Source organism: Nomascus leucogenys, chromosome 13, assembly GCF_006542625.1.
Source record: "Nomascus leucogenys isolate Asia chromosome 13, Asia_NLE_v1, whole genome shotgun sequence".
In the NCBI taxonomy this organism is placed as follows: Eukaryota; Metazoa; Chordata; class Mammalia; order Primates; family Hylobatidae; genus Nomascus; species Nomascus leucogenys.
In genome coordinates, this window is record NC_044393.1 from 7,496,251 (window position 1) to 7,514,470 (window position 18,220).

Genomic DNA, 18,220 nt, shown 5'->3' on the forward strand with positions numbered 1-18,220 from the left:
AATTTGGCTAAAAAGCACACACACAGTAGGTTCAGGCAGACCTTTGCATCAGTCAAGGCTCAGCTCAGATGTCACCTCTTCCACGAAGCTGCCATGACTGCACCTGTGTGAAATGAGCTGCCCCGGTCACTACCTGTTTTATTTTCTTCCAAGCACTACTGCTATCTAAAATGCTCTTCGGGGGCCGGGCACAGTGGCTCACACCTGTAATCCCAGCACTTAGGGAGGCCAAGGTGGGTGGATCACCTGAGGTAAAGAGTTCGAGACCCAGCCTGGCCAACATGGTGAAACCCCGTCTCTACCAAAAATACAAAATATTAGCCGGGCGTGGTGGCAGGCGCCTTTAATCCCAGCTACTCGGGAAGCTGAGGCAGGAGAATCACTTGAACCCGGGAGGCAGAGGTTGCAGTAAGCTAAGATCATGCCATTGTACTCTAGCTTGGGCAACAGTGCAAGACCCCGTCTCAATAAATAAAATAAAAAAAAATGCTCTTTATCGTCTGGCTCCACCACCAGACCGAGCTCCCTGCCAGCAGGGCCAGACTCTACCCAGTTCACATCTATGCCCCCATGCTTAGAACAGAGCCCAGCCTCGAGGAGGTATTCAACAAACATTTGTTGAATAAATGGAAACACAACCAGCAAGACTTCACCCATCCTTGCCCCTCCAAAGTGAAGAAGTATAGAGAAAGTTGTGTTTAGTGCTCAAGAGAAATGGACAGAGCTGGAATTACACACACACAATCCAGTCTATTCAGCATCCAGCAGCTGAGTGCTCCTTTCAAAACACAAGATTTGGAAGTTTCTGTGGCTCAAACCCCACTGGCTTCCCCATGTCCCTGGGGGTAAGATCCGGAGTCTGCGTGCTCCCCACATCTGCTGTTTACCCCCACCTTCCCCACTCTAGCCACAGGGTCCTCTCTGCTCTCCCATGAAAATACCCAGCACACCCCACCTCAGGGCCTTTGCACATGCTGCTCCATCTCTGGGATTCCCTCCTTAAGTATCTGCACTGCATGCCCTCTCATCTTCCGGCTTTGGCTCAAGTTTGTGTGTGTGTTCCCATGTGGAACATTTATTTTTATTTTCTCCAACCATTTGTTAAGAGGAACAGATTCTAGAAACCAAGGCACAGAAGGACTCACTGAAAGACCTGGAGATCCTAAGTTTGGAAAAGATGAGAGGTTTGAAGGAAGCAGGATAGCAGCCTAAAAATACATGAAGGGTCAGGGTGCAGGAGTTAAAGCCTGTAATCCCAGCACTTGGGGAGGCCGAGGTGAAATTCCTTCCAGTGGGTCGGCCCCAGATCCACACACGGCCCTGAGCCCTGAAGAGGCTCTGGAAAAGGAACTGCCCATAGACCCCACCCCATAGCCCCAGCTCAGCTGTATGATTCAATGTGGGTGTTTACTGGGCATTGAGCTAGTTAGTGCATGGAGAGACCCTCAAGCACAAGACAGACATGGTCCCGGCCCTCATGAGCTTAGGGTCTACTGAAGAAGCCAACCTGTTTGGGTTTTTTTGTTTGTTTGTTTTTTTAGACGGAGTCTCGCTCTGTCACCCAGGCTCCAGGCTGGAGCAAGCTCTGCCTCCCAGGTTCAAGCCATTCTCCTGCCTCAGCCTCCTGAGTAGCTGGGACTAAAGGTGACCGCCACAACGCCCAGCTAATTTTTTGTATTTTTTAAGTAGAGACAGGGTTTCACTGTGTTAGCCAGGATGGTCTCGATCTCCCGACCTTGTGATCCGCCCGCCTTGGCCTCCCAAAGTGCTGGGATTACAGGCATGAGCCACCGCGCCCGGCCCAGACTGTTTTTGAGAGAGGGTCTCGCTCTGTTACCCAGGCTGGAGTGCAGTGGCACCATCATAGCTCAATGCAGCCTCAACCTCCTGGGCTCAAGGGACCCTTTCACCTCAGCCTCCTAAGTGGCTAGGGCTACAGGCAAGCACCACCAAGCCTAATTTTTTTTTATTTTTATCTTTTTGTAGAGACAGTCTCCCTATCTTCCCCAGGCTGGCTTTGAAACCACAGTGTCCCAAATGCTTGGTGTCCACTGGGTGCAGTAGGAGCCCAAGAGTAGAACATTCCCTGGAGAAGATGCTGGGGACACAGAGCAAGTTACACCCCTCTCCAGAATGGATGTGACTCAGTAACATTTTTGAATAGAAGATGGAAGGCAGTGGTCCCTAAACTCAGCTCATGGTCAAGATCACCAAGTCTGTTTTTAAAATACAGATTCCTGGATCCTAAACCCAGAGTTCCTGATTCAGTAAGTCAAAGGCCACACAAGGGCATCAATATTAATCCTTCCACACACTTCTGATGACCTGATAGGTTTAGCAGTCACTGTTTGGAGGGGATACCTTGAAGAACCCAGTTAAAAGAAACAAGCAGACCGGGCGTGGTGGCTCACGCCTGTAATCCCAGCACTTTGGGAGGCAGAGGCAGGTGGATCACTTGAGCCCAGGAGTTAGTTCAAAACCAGCCTGAGCAATATGGAGAAATGCTGTCTGTACACAAAATTTTAAAATTAGCAGCGCTGTGCTCCTTCTGATATCTGGAGGGGAGAATCCTTCCTTGCTTCTTTCAGCTTCTGGTGGTAGCCGGCAATCCTTAATGTTCGGGTTTTTAGCTGCATCCCTCCACTCTCCACTTCCCTGGTCACACAGCATTATCCCATCTGTGTTGTCTCTATTTTTTTTTTGAGATGGAGTCTCGCTCTGTCACCCAGGCTAGAGTGCAGTGGTGCAATCTTGGCTCACTGCAAGCTCTGCCTCCCAGGTTCACGCCATTCTCCTGCCTCAGCCTCCCGAGTAGCTGGGACTACAGGCGGCCGCCACCACGCCTGGCTAATTTTTTGTATTTTTTTAGTAGAGACGGGGTTTCATTGCGTTAGCCAGGATGGTCTCGATCTCCTGACCTCGTGATCCGCCCGCCTCGGCCTCCCAAAGTGCTGGGATTACAGGCATGAGCCACCGCGCCCGGGTTTTTGTTGTTGTTGTTGTTGTTTTTTAGTTGGAATTTCACTCTTGTTGCCCAGGCTGGAGTGCAATGGCACAATCTCAGCTCACTGCAACCTCCACCTCCCGGGTTCAAGTGATTCTCCCACCTCAGCCTCCCAAGTAGCTAGGATTAGGCACTCACCATCACGCCCAGCTAATTTTTGTATTTTGAGTAGAGACGGGGTTTCACCATGTTAGCCGGGTTGGTCTTGAACTCCTGACCTCAGGTGATACGCCCACCTCGGCCTCCTAAATTGCTGGGATTACAGGTGTGAGCCACCGCGCCCAGGCTCTTATTCTCTTCTTATATGAACATGTCTTACTGGATTAAGGCCTACCGTACTGTAGTATGACCTTGGCTTAAATTACCTGCACCAACCCTATTTCCAAATAAGGTCACGTTCTGAGGTACTGGGAATTTAGGACTTGAACAAATCTTTTGGGGGCAGCATTCAACCCACAACAACTATGAAGTCCCAAATGCTTTCCAGCCTCAGCAAAGGCCAGATGCCAAGGTGTCCTCTTCAACTCACCCATGTTCACATTCTCTTAGGGAGCATCACTCCCGAAGGCTAAGATCCTTCCTGGAAAATGTTGAGAAGCCACAGTAACACTACATGTGTCTTAAAACACACACACACACACACACACACACACACACAGATTTGACTTCATAAACATTCCTTGGACAGGACCCTGGAATTATGCCTTTCAATTCTATTTGGTTTCCATGCTTTTCTTCTACCCATTTCCCCCATCTAGATGTTATCCAAAAGAAGCCAGGAAATTACAGCGTTTATGTCTGTGCCAAAAATAATTGAGCGTTCCATGCAACTATGGGCTCTAACATAAGAGTTACTTTTTGTAAAGCCTAAAGGTCAAGTTTGTTTCTGCAGAAGATCATGTTCCATGGTACTAGCAGACAGAGACCTTCAAGGTATGATCTGCCTTGTATCAATATGGACCTTGCGCATGATAGCAGTCTGTACTGGCAGTCCTGGGAGGGGTGAGGTTTTGATGGCTCCAAGCATCATCAAGCCTCCCAGGGTGGTGACCTGTAGATTTCAGAAAAGCAAATGAGGACTACTAATATGGAAGAGAAACCCACGGTATACTGAGATCTGAAAAAGTTAAGTCAACAATTACCATTATCAGCTGGATGCAGTGGCTCACGTCTGTAATCCCAACACTTTGGGAGGCCAAGAAGGGCAGACCACCCGAGGTCAGGAGTTCAAGACCAGCCTGAGGAACATGGTGAAACCCTGTCTCTACTAAAAATACAAAAATTAGCTGGGCATGGTAGTGCATGCCTGTAATCCCAGCTACGTGGGAGGTTGAGGCAGGAGAATCGCTTGAACCCAGGAGGCAGAGGTTGCAGTGAGCCAAGATTGTGCCATTGCACTCTAGCCTGGGCAACAAGGGTGAAACTCCATCTCAGGAAAAAAAAAAAAAAAAAATTACCATTATCATCCAAGAGCAAGATCTACTCCTGGGAAGAGCGTATCCAAGCGTTGCAACATCAAAACGCCAAAAGCAAACCCTTTATCTCTAAACGAGGGGAAAACTCGTACTGCCCACTGAGCTCAGCTGGCCAGGGAGGACTTTGCTAAGGGTCCCGGCTTCACTCCATCACCTGTCAAACACAAGCAAAAGAATCTCAGGGCTGTTCTTCCCCTTTGCGGCAACAGCAGCTGCTTCCAGGTTCTTCACCTACTTGCTAAGGAAGGCAAATTAAACTGCCACTCCATGACACCCCCTACCAGCTTGCAAAAGGAAAAGACTGGCAAACACTCAGAAGTCCTCGGAAGTAACAGCAACCTCCTTAATAATGCACAGCAGCCAACGTTTCCCCAGGGAATCTCGATGGGCTCCAGAAACCCAACCACTGCCAAATCATCAGAGAAGTTTCTCTTTGCTTCTCACCCACCCATGACCCTATCTTGTTTTGTTTTTTAACATTCAAATATAAGAACCTTTGGTCTCAGAGCTTACTGACACTAGACCCCCAAAAATAAAAGAATGACGGCCATTGCATGGAATCATTTCAATGAGAAACAGACCAGTCATCCCTTTTCTAACCCACAACTTAAATTGTGCACACATGGAAGGTAAGACAACCAAGAACTCCTATTGAAAACACTCTCTGCCCTTTCAGGAAATCTATAGGTGCCCCTATCTGCAGGGCCCAGGGTACCTTCCAAGTGCCAGGTACCCAGATGGCCAAAGTACCCAGTCAATAGATGGGCAATCCCGCCAACAGGACAGAGTCTCTCACATAAGTGGAATTCTAGGCAGTATATACCTTCAGACAACGGATGGGGTTTCTTTCAGTGCAACCAGGGAAAAAAAGGAAGCGTATCTTCATTTCTTGTCAGAGGACCAAGACATCAGTGATATCATGTGCCTCCACAGCCAGTGTGCCACAACAGCACAGAGCAGGGGGAAAAGGGAAGGTGATTCCCACTAACTTGGGGCTTGAAATAAAACCCACCCTGGGCCACGAGAAGCGAGGGTCCACCAACCTAATGCCAAAGGGCACTGTACCCTTCTTTCCCACGTAAGCAAGAGTTTCCAGAAAAATCTGCAAGGGAGGGCTGGGCACGGTGGCTCACGCCTGTAATCCCAGTACTTTGGGAGGCCGAGGCAGGTGGATCACGAGATGGAGACCATCCTGGCTAACATGGTGAAACCCCGCCTCTAGTAAAAAATACAAAAAATTAGCTGGGTGTGGTGGCGGGCGACTGTAGTCCCAGCTACTCGGGAGGCTGAGGCAGGAGAATGGTGTGAACCTGGGAGGCGGAGCTCATAGTGAGCTGAGATCACGCCATTGCACTCCAGCCTGGGCAACAGAGTGAGACTCCATCTCAAAAAAAAAAAAAAAAAAAAAAAATCTGCAAGGGAGCTAATGTTTCAGTAGGATCCTCTTGAGGGGACCTGGTTTTTGGCCACAGCATCAGCTCAGGTGTTGGGAAGAAAAACTCATTATCGTGCATCAGACTTAAGAGCTCAGTGGCAGTCCCCAGACTTCCAGTGGGGATGCGGAGAAAGAACCCAGCAAGTAAAAAGCACTGCTTGGGAGGGCGTGGTGGCTCACGCCTGTAATCCCAGCACTTTGGGAGGCCGAGGCAGGTGGATCACGAGGTCAGGAGATCGAGACCATCCTGGCTAACAGGGTGGAACCCTGTCTCTACTAAAAATACAAAAAAAATTAGCCAGGCATGGTGGCGGGCGCCTGTAGTCCCAGCTACTCAGGAGGCTGAGGCAGGAGAATGGCATGAACCCAGGAGGCAGAGCTTGCAGTGAGTCGAGATCGAGTCACTGCACTCCAGCCTGGGCAACAGAGCGAGAGACTCCATCTTAAAAAAAAAAAAAAGAAGCACTGCTTTGATTCCCTTCAATCCTTGGTTGACTTTGGGGCGTTTCCAGAACACTGACTGCATTGCAATTCGGCACAGCTCCTAAAAGCCAGACTCTGGTCCAAAAGCAAGTTAAGATGCTGGTAACAGAACAGCCCTTTTTCCTTCAGCCCTTTGCCCCCATAACTTCCTCTTAACACTCAACATTTCAAGCCTTGATTGAGAGATAACTGCCAACCTAAGATCTCTTTTCACCGCTCCAAAGCAAAGCAATTGTGATCTTGTCATATCAACCAGATAAATCTAACTTAATGGGAATGCTTGGTGGCCAAGGACAAGATGCCAAGAGCAAAGCATTGGGTTGGCAGAGTTTAAGTTACTTAATAACATCCAATGCCAACATTAAGTCAGGAATCGTTGGGCATTTGGTAGAGAATTATGAATTAAAGATTATAAAACTGGCACTGAAGCAATGGTCTTATCCAATGGGGAAAATCCTATGGCTCCCAGTTCCTTTGAAGCCAGGCCACACATGGCAAACTCTAAACACATCACTTCCTGGAGGAGACGCCAGGCTGCTTCAACTCGAGATCAAGTACCCACAGTGTGCATCACAAACATCCAGCAAGTACATAACCCCTGCCAGACTCCTCTGCTCCCGGAGTAGCACAAAGACTCAATCTCTGGTTTCCCCTGCAGGCAGACGAAATGAAGAGGATGTCTTGGGTGGATGAGCACGATCTCATTTCCAAAGAGAACTTAGATGAATGGAAAACACTGGCATGCTACACTTCCACTGCTTGCATTCGACTGAATGCCAAGTCCTCCTAAGAAACACCTGCCTAGCCCGGCGCAGTGGCTCACGCCTGTAATCCCAGCACTTTGGGAGGCCAAGTTGAGCGGATCACCTGAGGTCAGGAGTTCGAGACCAGCCTGACCAACACGGTGAAACCCTGTCTCTACTTAAAATACAAAAATTAGCCAGGTGTGGTGGTATGCACCTGTAATCCCAGCTACTCGGGAGGCTGAGGCAGGAGAATCGCTTGAACCCGGGAGGTGGAGGTTGGAGTGAGCCGAGATTATGCCATTGCACTCCAGCCTGGGGGACAAGAGTGAGACTTCATCTTATAAAAAAAAAAAAGAAACATCTGCCCAAAGAACACCCATAATCATTTCACTTCCATTCTTGACCACTGTACAGTATGCTGAGTACAGTATGTCAGTGTACCTGTCCTCAATACAGTAACCTTCCACGAGACATTGTTCCCAAAACACTGGCCCCTCTTAATGTCAATGAACTGTCCCTCAGACATTTCCCAACACCTCCGGGGTGGGGAGGATGATTCTGTCCATCTGCAGTTGAGAGACACTGATGACAGCGTAAGACCTGGGGTAGCTGAACAGCCTCACTAGGGAGAAAAAATGAAACTTCAGGTTCCTCCCCAACAGCACACAAAACTTGCCCGCTCAGGGCATTAACTGAGCCACAGTCAAGCCATAAATCAGCTCTGCCCTAATTCCGTTCACCCGAAAGACTTAAAAAAAAAAAAACCCTATAGCCAGACTTTCAAATTCTAAGAAGAATACTTTTATTATACACATATCATACACACAACAATTATTTGGGGAACATTTACAGGCAGAGAGTTCAATTCCAAATCTCCATTTCACCCACACACACTGTACTGCACACTCACCTTAGGGTTCAGCCCAACAGGAACGAGACAAAGTTATTGCTTTCTGAACAGAGAGTTTCAATTAAATAGAATCTTCCAAGCCAAGAACAGAGCCCAGCATCCTCTTAATTCTTAATACCCTGTATATATATGAATAAAACCTTACGATGTTATAGATTACCCCATCACCATTAAAAGTTAATATTAAAATTGGATCCCATGTCTCAAAAAAGTTGTAAGAAGTGCACCAGTATTTACAGACCCCATTAAATTATGCATAAATAAAATCTGTACACTCAACACACCGTTTCTTAAAATACAGAACCTCCACGGGGACTTGGGGGTGACAAGCAGCAACAAATTGCTTCGTGCCTACCCTTTTCAAGTTTACTCGAAACATCTGAAATAAATATGCAAATAAAGCTTCAGTACCTTAAAGGAACATGTCATTTCAAAGAGTCTCCCATTTGAAGAGTTAACTTTCAAAGTTAAAAAAAAAAAAAAAAAAAAAGGAAAAAAAATCAATCAGCAGGCTTCGTTTCTACAAGTTTCCTAAAACCAGAAGGCCCCCTTTGAACATGGGGTTTAGAGTGTGTCAGATACCACCTATTAACTAGTTGCTAAGCAGATAGAACCTTTGCCTCCTACCGAGGACTTGATCTCTGAAGAAGCTAGATACACACTTTTGTTTTTTTTCAAGGTAAATATTTAGCGGACACAAAAACCAGCCATTACCTTAACACTGAAAAGAAAGGTATTGTTGATCTGTTGATCTAGAGCACATCAATTTGACATTTCAATGGCTAAGTGTGTGGGTCTGTTGGCCCACGGAATGTATTTTAAAAATTCTAAAACTTGTAGCACCACTTTCAGAGAAGGAAAGAATGGGGTTCAAAAAAAAAAAAAAAGCTTAATGAATAAAGAGCCAGTACTTGTCACCTTCTGATAATAGGTCCAAAGTTAGGAGATAGCTCAGCGCTAGAGAAACAACTAAGGAATCCAGGGGCGGGTGATCCAGAACCAGTGAAGGCCCTTTAAATAGTAAGGTAGGTAACAAACTCTTCCCCCAGGTCAAGAGGGGTTCCCAGTCTGTGCGGTGAAGGATTTTTGCAGTCCTGTTCCTTCCCTACTCTCCGAACCTTTCTTTGTCCCAATTTTATTTCCTGTGCTTCTCCATTTTCTCCAGGGTTTTGTTAGAATCAGCTGGACTCTGGTCTCCAGGGTTCATGTAGGATTTGTCTATGACAATCAGGGCTTCTTTGATGTAGTTCTGCAGGGCAGACACCGCGGCACAGATGGCCTGGCTGCCAAACCCGTGGGTAATCAGGCTGAAATGAGACAAGCAGTTCTGTATGTTCGTCTCCAAGACTGGGGCGAGCCTGCTGGTCCCGTGGGGTGTCCGGTCTTGGCTGAGAAGTTCTGTGAATTCCTTACACAGCTGCCTGTGAAGACAGTCAGTTGACTCGGTGAGTTCCATCTAGCTCCTTACAGGTCAAGAGCATAGAAGCAACTACCCTGAGGCTGGGGCCCGGGAGGCAAGCACAACTGCTTCAACCGAGGAAGGAGAATTTAATACTAATAGCCAACTGCTGCGCTTAGCAACTATTCTGCGCCAGGCTCTGAGTTAAGCTGTTTTAAAGCACTATCTTATTTAATCCTCACTGCAATTAGAAAAGACAACAGGATTAACTTAACCCCAGCTAACTGGCCAAGGTCACCAGGACTGGTAAAAGTAATGGGGCCTGGATTCCAACCCATGAGTTTACCTTGGTACAAGTTGGTTCCAATAAACAAATTCCGTGAGGAACCGGGAGAACGAAGCATCCCCCCTGAAACTCTGACTCCTGACACAGCCTGGTTCACTGAGCTCTATTTTACCCCATTTCCTGGCTCGACTAGTTCTGCTTCATTTACCATCATTTTAAAATCAACTTACTGTTGGTTTCTATGAGAAAATCCACAGCTGCATAAGTCGTTTTTGAGACAGTTAATTTGCCCACATCTACAAATCCACCCTGATCTTTACATTTGAAAGACAAAAGTCTTGCTATCAGGAGGTAGAAGGCACACAATCTCTCTTTACTGGTTGTGACAAAACAAATCGGGTTTTCAACACATTTTTGTAAGATATGCAAACACAATAATGAAAGGGCAGCTCAACTACTTTGAGCTGAATAACTAAGCAGCTCAAAAGTACTCATGGCTGAGTCATGCACTCTTTTAAATCATACAAAAAGTTCGTATTTGACTTTGTAAAAGAAGCTTCCTCGCCATTTTCTTTTGCTCCGCCCTAATTTATTTCAAGAATATTTCTTTGTTGAACCGTCGGAACTGTGGAGGGGGAATCTTCTCAACCTCAAGGTCTAGAGCATTGAGTCATCATCAAATTCAAGTTCAGATACTTACTGGGCCGCCAACAGCATGTTCTTCCTAGCTGCCATCTCATTTCGTCCTCCGAGATGAGGTCTGGTTAAATATTCTGCCACTGGTTTACTAGGAAATTCGGCTTCACAGACATAGGCAAAGTCCCTAGCCAAATGAACAGCTTCACCTAGAATAATCAGCAACAGCTTTTAGGATGGCTGTGGTCACTGAGGCCAAACTGCCCTTTTCCTCTCTTTTTTTTTTTTGACACGGAGTCTCGCTCTGTTGCCCAGGCTGGAGTGCAGTGGCCCGATCTCTGCTCACTGCAACCTCCACCTCCGGGATTCAAGCAATTCTCGTGCCTCAGCCCCCGAATAGCTGGGATTACAGGCATACACCACCATACCCAGCTAATATTTGTATTTTTAGTAGATACAGCATTTTGCCACATTGGTCAGACTGGGCTTGAGCTCCTGGTCTCAACCAATGGCTCATGCCAGGGATTACAGACAGGAGCCACAGCACCCAGCCCCCATTTTCTCTCTTTCTAGTATACATTGTCTACCAGTCACACATTGCATGCGAGAATGAAATCATATACAGGGCAGACAACTCAGCTGGTAGGAAGAACTTTCTAGGGATTCTCAGTAGGTCCTCCACCCCAGGAATAGAGGGTGGAGATCACACAACGTGAGCAGAAAAGACCCTGAAACTTCTAACTGCACAGTCAAGTCAGCCCTCTGTATCCGTGGGTTCTGAATCTATATTCATCTAAACACAGATTGAAAAGATTCAGGGGGGAAATAATGAATGGTTGTGTCTGTACTGAACATACACAGACTTTTGCCATTATTCCCTGAGCAATACAATGTAACAACTATTTACATAGTATTAGGCATTATAAGTAAGTGTTGTAGAGATGATTTCAACTATACGGAAGGATGTGTGTAGGTTATATACAGATATAACATTTTGAACATCCTCAGGTTTTGGTATGGGACCTGGAACCAGTGCCCCATGGATACTGAGATGAGTAAACTTGAAAAACGTTTCCCAGTCCTCTGCTCAACAGATAATCAAACATACCCATGTTTTCTCTTTATATTAAGTAGTATCATTTTGGGGAAGTAGGAAAATTTAAGGGCTATAAATATGTTTGACAAAAGCAAACTAGTCACTTCTCTATAAAACGGCGACAACATCTGACACCTTACTTTTTTTTAATAGTGCCTTTTTACTGAAGGGCAGATCTCTAGAATGTTTCTTTTTAAAAAGATGGGAGGGATGTGCTTCCTAAAACCCAACTTGGAGCACCCTTTTCCCTGTCCGAGTCAGTGCAAGAGCTAAGGGAGGCAACCAAGAGTTATCTCCCACCCAAGAGGTACCTTCCCTGGCTCCAGGGTGCAGGACTGCTGAGCTTTGCAAAAACCCAGATGGTGGAGGTGCCCCCTGGGTTGACTGAAGCAGCCTTGGAGGGCCATTGTTCTGGAACACACTTTCTTATTCAATCACCCTGCCTGGCTAGCAAGAAACCCCAGCAGAACTGCCGATTCTACAGGCAGGACAGCTGTTCTCAGACAGGCAGTTCCTTTCTCCTTGCCCTGACCTCCAAAGGCACTCGTAAAAGGTAGAGCAGGGACTCTGCCAAGTCTCTTTGAGCACCACGGTCACGCCATCAGAGCAAGGAAAGAAAGTCTTCAAAAGAGGGTACTACCACGGGGAGCCCATTTCTCCTTGGCTTCCCCTGCCCATAGTGAGAGCCCTAAGCCTCTCTCAGCGTCCAACTCTTCCTGGGAGCAGTAACAACGTGCTTTGTTTTGTTTTTAAAAAATTATTTTACTTTCCCTTCAGCTCCTTTTAAAGGTTGTGTTGCATTCTTGGCTACTGTCCAGGTTGGGGTAAAGGGGCCCCCCGTTCAAGAAACTGAAATGCTATGTCCTACTATCTTAGCACTGGCGAGAGGAACTTGTGCGTGGGCCAGGGGTTCGATTAGTTTTTTTCTTTGGATGGGAGGAAAGAATAGAGTTGTGAATCGGGCCAGTCGTACTGTATACAAGAGGTTCTCTTCACTGACCACAATCCCCAGCTACAAAATAACCCACAGCTACAAAAAACAGAAGCAGTACTTCTGCTCACCAGTAAGTAACCAGCTTTTATTCAAGGTGTACCAAATGATCAGCTGTTATCTTTCAAAAAAACTGGTTCATTTAACAGGAAATGCCGACACCCCTAGAGTGTGGTTTCTTAGGTCAGGAAAACCAACCAGTTTCTTTCCTACATTGATTCTCTGAGGAATACAGAAGAGCCTACCTGAGCAGCCAGATACTTAAATGTTAACTTATTTGATGAAATTAACTGTGATTCATTCCAATAAACTTAGAAAACAATTCCAATTGCTTTCATCTCTACTTGGAACCAAGTTTTAAGACTTGTTTTCCATTTTTTCTGCAAGAAATATTAAAGACACAGGCACAAATTAAAAACATCACAAACCAAAAACAAAGCCCCACTGACCTTCTACTAAGGATGTCAGGAGAGTCACATGAGCGGCTTTCCGTCTCCCAGCCGGAAGATTCAACCCAATCTTGTCCAACTTCTCCCGCAAGGACCGGCCTCCATTTTTCGACTTGGCTCTAAGAAAAAGAAAAATTGACTCTGGCTACTCTCAAAAAAAAAAAAATAAGAACACACACTTTAAAAATTCTAAACTCCTAAAGTGCTGCTGTCAAAGCTGAAATCCGTCAAAGACCATCTACATCACGTGAACCATAATTCAAAGTGATAGCAAGGTCCTCTTTTAATTAGTCCCTGTAAGATACAAAATCAATCTTTCCTAACATCAAACTTTGCATCCCAGAATATTTCAAACTGTATGGGAGCAGATAAATTTTCACTTGTGAAACTACAACAGCCCCACAGAAACCCCCTGGGGAACAAACTCAGGGTGCTCCCCACCTCCCCTCAATACAGATGCTATCACTTCATACATGGGATCAAATTCTAACCAAATGACAATTTGTGAGCGTTGTTTTAGCACTTCTTCCCACATTTGGCACTTTCTAAAAGAGAAGAAATGTACTAAAAACTCTAACCCGATTAGAATTCAGTGGTAGGCATAAAGTCACATAAATGTTAAAAATACCTCCTGGGCCTCTGATACACTCACCTTCAACTACCCAACCACCATGCCTAGAATTGTGCCCCAAGTACCTTCTGAGAACACCTCCCAGTAACGAGGCATTTAAGCATTCAGGTGGGGACAGTCGCCGCTGTACTTCGGCCACTGTCACTTTGTATTTAGACGTAGAGCTGAGGAGGGACAATCTTCCAGGGACTGAGCAGAAGACCTCGGTGGGGTTCATTACGGCCCCCACCAGCTCCTTCTGACAGGGGAGGCTCAGAGGGTTCTTGGTCATGGAAATGGGACCTGTGAATGAAGGTCAGAGCTGACAGTCACAAAAGCTCTCTCTGAGCAAAAGAGACCTTTTCAAAACCACTAACCAAAGCTGAAAGTGATCTTTAGACAAGCATCGTTGCACACCCCACGATCAACTGCAGGCTGACTTTATTTAAAAAAAAAAAAAAAAAAAGAGTCTCACTCTGTGGCCCAGGCTGGAGTGCAGTGGTGTGATCTCTGCTCACTGCAGCCTCAGCCTGCGGGCTCAAGTGATTCTCCAGCAGGCGCCCACCACTGCATCCAGCTAATTTTTTGTTTTAGTAGAGATGGGGTTTCACCATGTTAGCCAGGCTGGTCTCAAACTCCTGACCTCAAGTGATCTGCCTGCCTTGGCCTCCCAAAGTGCTGGGATTAGAGGCGTCAGCCACTGCACCTGGCCATGGCTGACTTTTTTAAAAAGCCCCCTACTTCAGAGACAAATCTAATCTGAAATTCACAAGTTAACACCTTTGGAAGTTAATTAGTGAAGATCCCAAGCTTAGAGGGTTTCTTTTTTTTTTTTTTTTCCTAGCAGCTGCTGAAAACTATTTAATTAGAACATTTGTTTTCAGAAGACTGCTTCAATACTAAATAAACGGTGAGTTTTTTTCCCCACTCAAGAACAACCAAAATCACAGGACACATTAAGATTCTTTGCCAAAATTTTTCAGGGCAGTTGATCACAGTAAATTTAATCATCCAAACTAATACATTCTCAGTTTACTGAAAATTTGTAGTCTTTTCTGAGTTTTTCTTTAAAATCCATTTTTCCTCCATCCTCAATCCATTTAAGCAGTTCAAGTAACAGACTGAAACTACCTTCAGTTTAGGCCTACTCTATTTCCCAAAACAGTCAAAATGGTAATCCTGGTAATCCTGTCAGTTAAGTAACTTAATTTCATAAACCACTCACTCACCAAGTAATCCAATTTTCCAAATCCCCTCCTCCCCCATCCTGCAAAACCCTCCCTCTGACAGATCATTCCAAGCTCTTTTCCTTTTAGAGGTATTCATTTTGGTAGGCCAAATCGCTTCAAAACTTTTCTCGCAGGTCAGAATTAAGGAGGTTTTCCATACACGTGTTTGAAATCAAAAATAAAATCACAACTTATTCAACAATTAAAATTGTTACAGAACCAGCCACTCAACGAAGGTGTGCCTGTGACTTTTTTGTTGTTGTTTTTCAAATTAAATCAGTGTTCACTCGCTCTGGAAGACTTTCTCTCACATTGTGAAACACCCACTGGAATGCAAGGGCATTTTTCAAAGAAAAAAAACTAGGCAGTAACAACTCCGGAGATGGAGAGCTCCTAGGAGGTCGGAGGGAAATCCCCTTCTCTCACTCCTAAAATCTAGCTTCCATGAATCTCCTTCAGTCCCTTCTACCACAAATGTCCCACGTTGGCCACCAAATGTCCCCAACCTTGCCAGTCAACTTCATAAGCCCAGATCGTGTGACCAGAGGAAGACGATGCCACCTTGCTATTTACCTTTGCGAATGACTGTCTGATCGTGCAGCAACAGGTGCTGGTCGTCGACATTCTGGGGGAGAGAGGACAAAATTCCCTTAAGTTCGGGGGAGCCTAGAGGGGTGCGGGGTTGGGGCAGAAGGCCGTAGTGCGAACAGGTCCGGGCAGGAGCCGCAGCGCCGCTCACCTGCACCTCGTCCATCTGGTGAGGCATGTCGTGGAGCCCCAGGTTCTCGGCCAGGCCCGCGGCATCCAGGGCGTGTGCGTGCGGTAGCAGCAGGTCGGAGCGGCGGTAGGCATCCCTGCGGGCGCTCATCGCGCCCGCCTCCAGCCCGGAGAGGTGGGGCAGCAGGCCGGCCGGGCGCCCGTGGTGCGAGGGCAGCCCCGCTCCCTCCTGGCTCTGGCGGCCGGGCCAGGCCTGCTGCTGGCTGCCTGTGGGCGCCGGCTGGTGCAGGGGGTTGATGGCGGCGGCGTACGCTTCCCCCAGATGCGAGTAGGGGTCGGCAGACTGGGAGTAGGCCAGCTGCTGGTAGGGAGGGGGAAAGTAAGGTGGCGGCTGATATTCGGCGACTCCAGTGTGGGAGAGGGGTGGCGCGGGGCTGTAGAGGTGCTGCCCGGCGGAGGAGAGGTGGGGGACTCGCGGATTCCCATTGCTGCTCCCGTCGTGGCGATCCTGGAAGGAAAAAAAAACAGGAGACCCCGTTAGTGCGAAACCCCGCTACTGCGAACTGGCCGGCATCGCCGGGCTGCGCGGAGGGCCCCAGAGGACCACCCCCACCCGGCCCCGCGGGGCTTGCCCAAGGTCGGAAGGTACCCGGGGGCAATGCGCCCCGAGGATTTCGTTGTAAGCAAAGAGTGCGCGGAGGGAGGAGAGTCTGGTGAAAAGACCTGGGGGAACGAGTTCTCAAAGCCCGGCGGCGAAGGTCTAGGCGCTGCTCCGAAACCCGAGGCGCTCGGAGGCGCCAAGTCCGAACCCTGGGTCTTGGGCCAGAAAAGGCGGGGGCCGGAGCCCGGGGCGAAGGAGCCAGAGCCCGGGGCGAAGGAGCCGGACGCCCGGTGCAGAGCGATCTCGTGGAGCCCGCCCATGGCGCAGGGACTGCAGGAGGTGGCAGCGCGGCAGACGCGGATAGAGCGCGCGGCGCGGGAAATGCGCACCTCCCCCGCCCCTGGGACCCTCCCTTCCACGCCCTCGGGACAAAGACCTCCGGGCGGGCGGCGCTCGCAAAGCAGGGCCCGCCACCCTGCGCCGCCCTGGGGAGTGAAGACGGAGCGCGCGCACAGGGCGGCCCTCCCTGCTGGCCAGGCCCAGCCGAGGGGAGTAATAAGTGGGGGCGCCCTACACTGCCAAGGGCAGCGTTCTCGCACGTCGGGGCGCAGAGGGGGCATGAAGGACCCTGGAAATTGGGCAGCCTTCCCCGCGCACGTTCCCTCGCCCCTGGGCGGCCCGACTTAGTTTCTAAAGGATGCGTCCCCATCTGCCCAGGGGTCTCGGGGCGCCGGGAACCTGGAGGAACATGGCGCTGTCGCCTCCTGGCGGAAGCGCCCGGGCCTGCGGGCAGGGGCAGCCCCTCCAGGGCCCGGAGGCGCAGTGAACTCCCGCGAGTCCGTGGCCCGAGCTCCGCGCTCCCAGCGCCCCGGAGCTCGCCTAGCGCTGCCTGCGTCTTCTTCCTCTTCCCGCTCGCCGCCTCCTTCCCTCCCACTCTCCGAAACTCTAGCTCAACCTGTCCGACAGGCTGGAGCACTCGCGAGCGCTTACGGCCCCATCTGGCCTCGGGCACCCCCCCCCGACTCCCCAGCCCCCACTTCTTTTGAAAGCCAAACTTCGGTTGTTTTCGTGCTTCCCCGAGGAGGTAGCGGGGCAGGTGACGAGCCGGCCTTGGAGGAGTGTCCGCCAAGGTGTCCCTGGCAGGTAGCCTCATCTGACCCCTTTGGACGGAGACTTCGTGCGTAAAAGCCACGTCTGAGGGTTGCAGACGGGGCACTTTTCCGAGAAAACGGGAAGCAGGGCTGTTTGCCGCTTAGGAAAGCGCCTGGTAAGCTGTGTGGGTGGGATTTGCCATTCTCTTTCCAGGCCTCGTTCCCGAGGGGAGGCTATTTAGGAAAAGGCCCTGTACAGGAAAGGGGCCCCGCAGAAATGGACTAAGGGGTGTCCGGAGAAGTGGATCCCGTTCCACCGAGAGGCCAGGGCTCCTGTGCCCTCGTCCCCGACCTCGGTCCAGTGGCCCATGCCTCCCGGACTGTTCTCGGCGGGGCGGGGCTGCACCCCGGAGCCCCAGCTCACCTCGCAGTCCTCTTCGTACTTGACATTATCGGTTATTTTCCACAACATGGCGTCCGGCGTCCCCCAAAACAGTCGCCAGTTAAATCCAGGCTCCCCCCAGCCCCCAAGCGGTAAATCCAAAATCGGGGTCACGGTGACCAGGCGTCTGCCGCCGCCCCCGCCGCGCGCGGGCCTTGCTGTCTGGGTCACTGGGCGCGCATCGGCGGCTCTGCGAGCGTAGATGCTGCCGCCGCGGGTGTCAAGACTGCTGCAGTGGACGGGGAAAGCCGCGCCCGAACTGTGTGTCCTGGCGATAGCCGGGGGACCCGAGCGCCTTAATGAGAAGGAAATTATCATAACTCCTCCCCGGGGGCCGGCGCGGAGGCCCAGGCGCCAGGCGGGGCGGCCCCCAGCCAGTCCCAGCCTAGCTCCGCCCTGCACCCGGGCCTGGCGCAGCGCCGAGCCCCACGCTGTGAGGGACGAAGAGCGGAGTCAGTGGGCGGTGCCTAGTTGACAGCCGAAGACCTGCGAGGCCTGGGTCCCCCGACGCGCCTTCCTTCTGTCACCTCCACCGTAAGCACACCTGAGATTGGCAGAGCTGGGGGAAGGGATCCAAATACTGAAACCCACCCCACTTTCGCCTAAACGGCCTTCACTCC

General features: G+C 49.3%; 1 protein-coding gene across 2 annotated transcripts; it reads right to left on the bottom strand.

Moving 5' to 3' along the window:
• Window positions 1–7,921: 7,921 nt before the first annotated feature.
• On the bottom strand, window positions 7,922–17,868 carry TFAP2C (transcription factor AP-2 gamma). Of its 2 annotated transcripts, none has more exons than XM_012511736.2 (7): window positions 17,583–17,868; window positions 15,489–15,974; window positions 15,323–15,374; window positions 13,607–13,823; window positions 12,911–13,029; window positions 10,439–10,583; window positions 7,922–9,474 (listed from the first exon to the last, which is right to left on the bottom strand). In XM_012511736.2, the coding sequence occupies exons 1-7, from the start codon at window positions 17,628–17,630 to the stop codon at window positions 9,189–9,191; spliced, it is 1,353 nt and encodes a 450-aa protein (XP_012367190.2). In that variant the 5' UTR covers window positions 17,631–17,868; the 3' UTR covers window positions 7,922–9,188. The 2 variants fall into 2 exon arrangements, with proteins under 2 accessions (XP_012367190.2, XP_030681635.1); XM_030825775.1 differs by lacking the exon at window positions 17,583–17,868 and adding an exon at window positions 16,190–16,290 and having other exon boundaries at window positions 8,929–9,474.
• Window positions 17,869–18,220: the final 352 nt, after the last annotated feature.

What these genes read in the sequence shown, in the direction of transcription:
- TFAP2C (XM_012511736.2), bottom strand. Translation starts at nt 17,630, where the DNA reads ATGTTGTGGAAAATAACCGATAATGTCAAGTACGAAGAGGACTGCGAG. An exon ending in CTGGGAGGTGTTCTCAGAAG is followed by an intron (nt 13,030 to 13,606) that starts GTACTTGGGGCA and finishes TCTTTTTCTTAG; the next exon opens with AGCCAAGTCGAAAAATGGAG. An exon ending in CCTGACATCCTTAGTAGAAG is followed by an intron (nt 10,584 to 12,910) that starts GTCAGTGGGGCT and finishes TGATTATTCTAG; the next exon opens with GTGAAGCTGTTCATTTGGCT.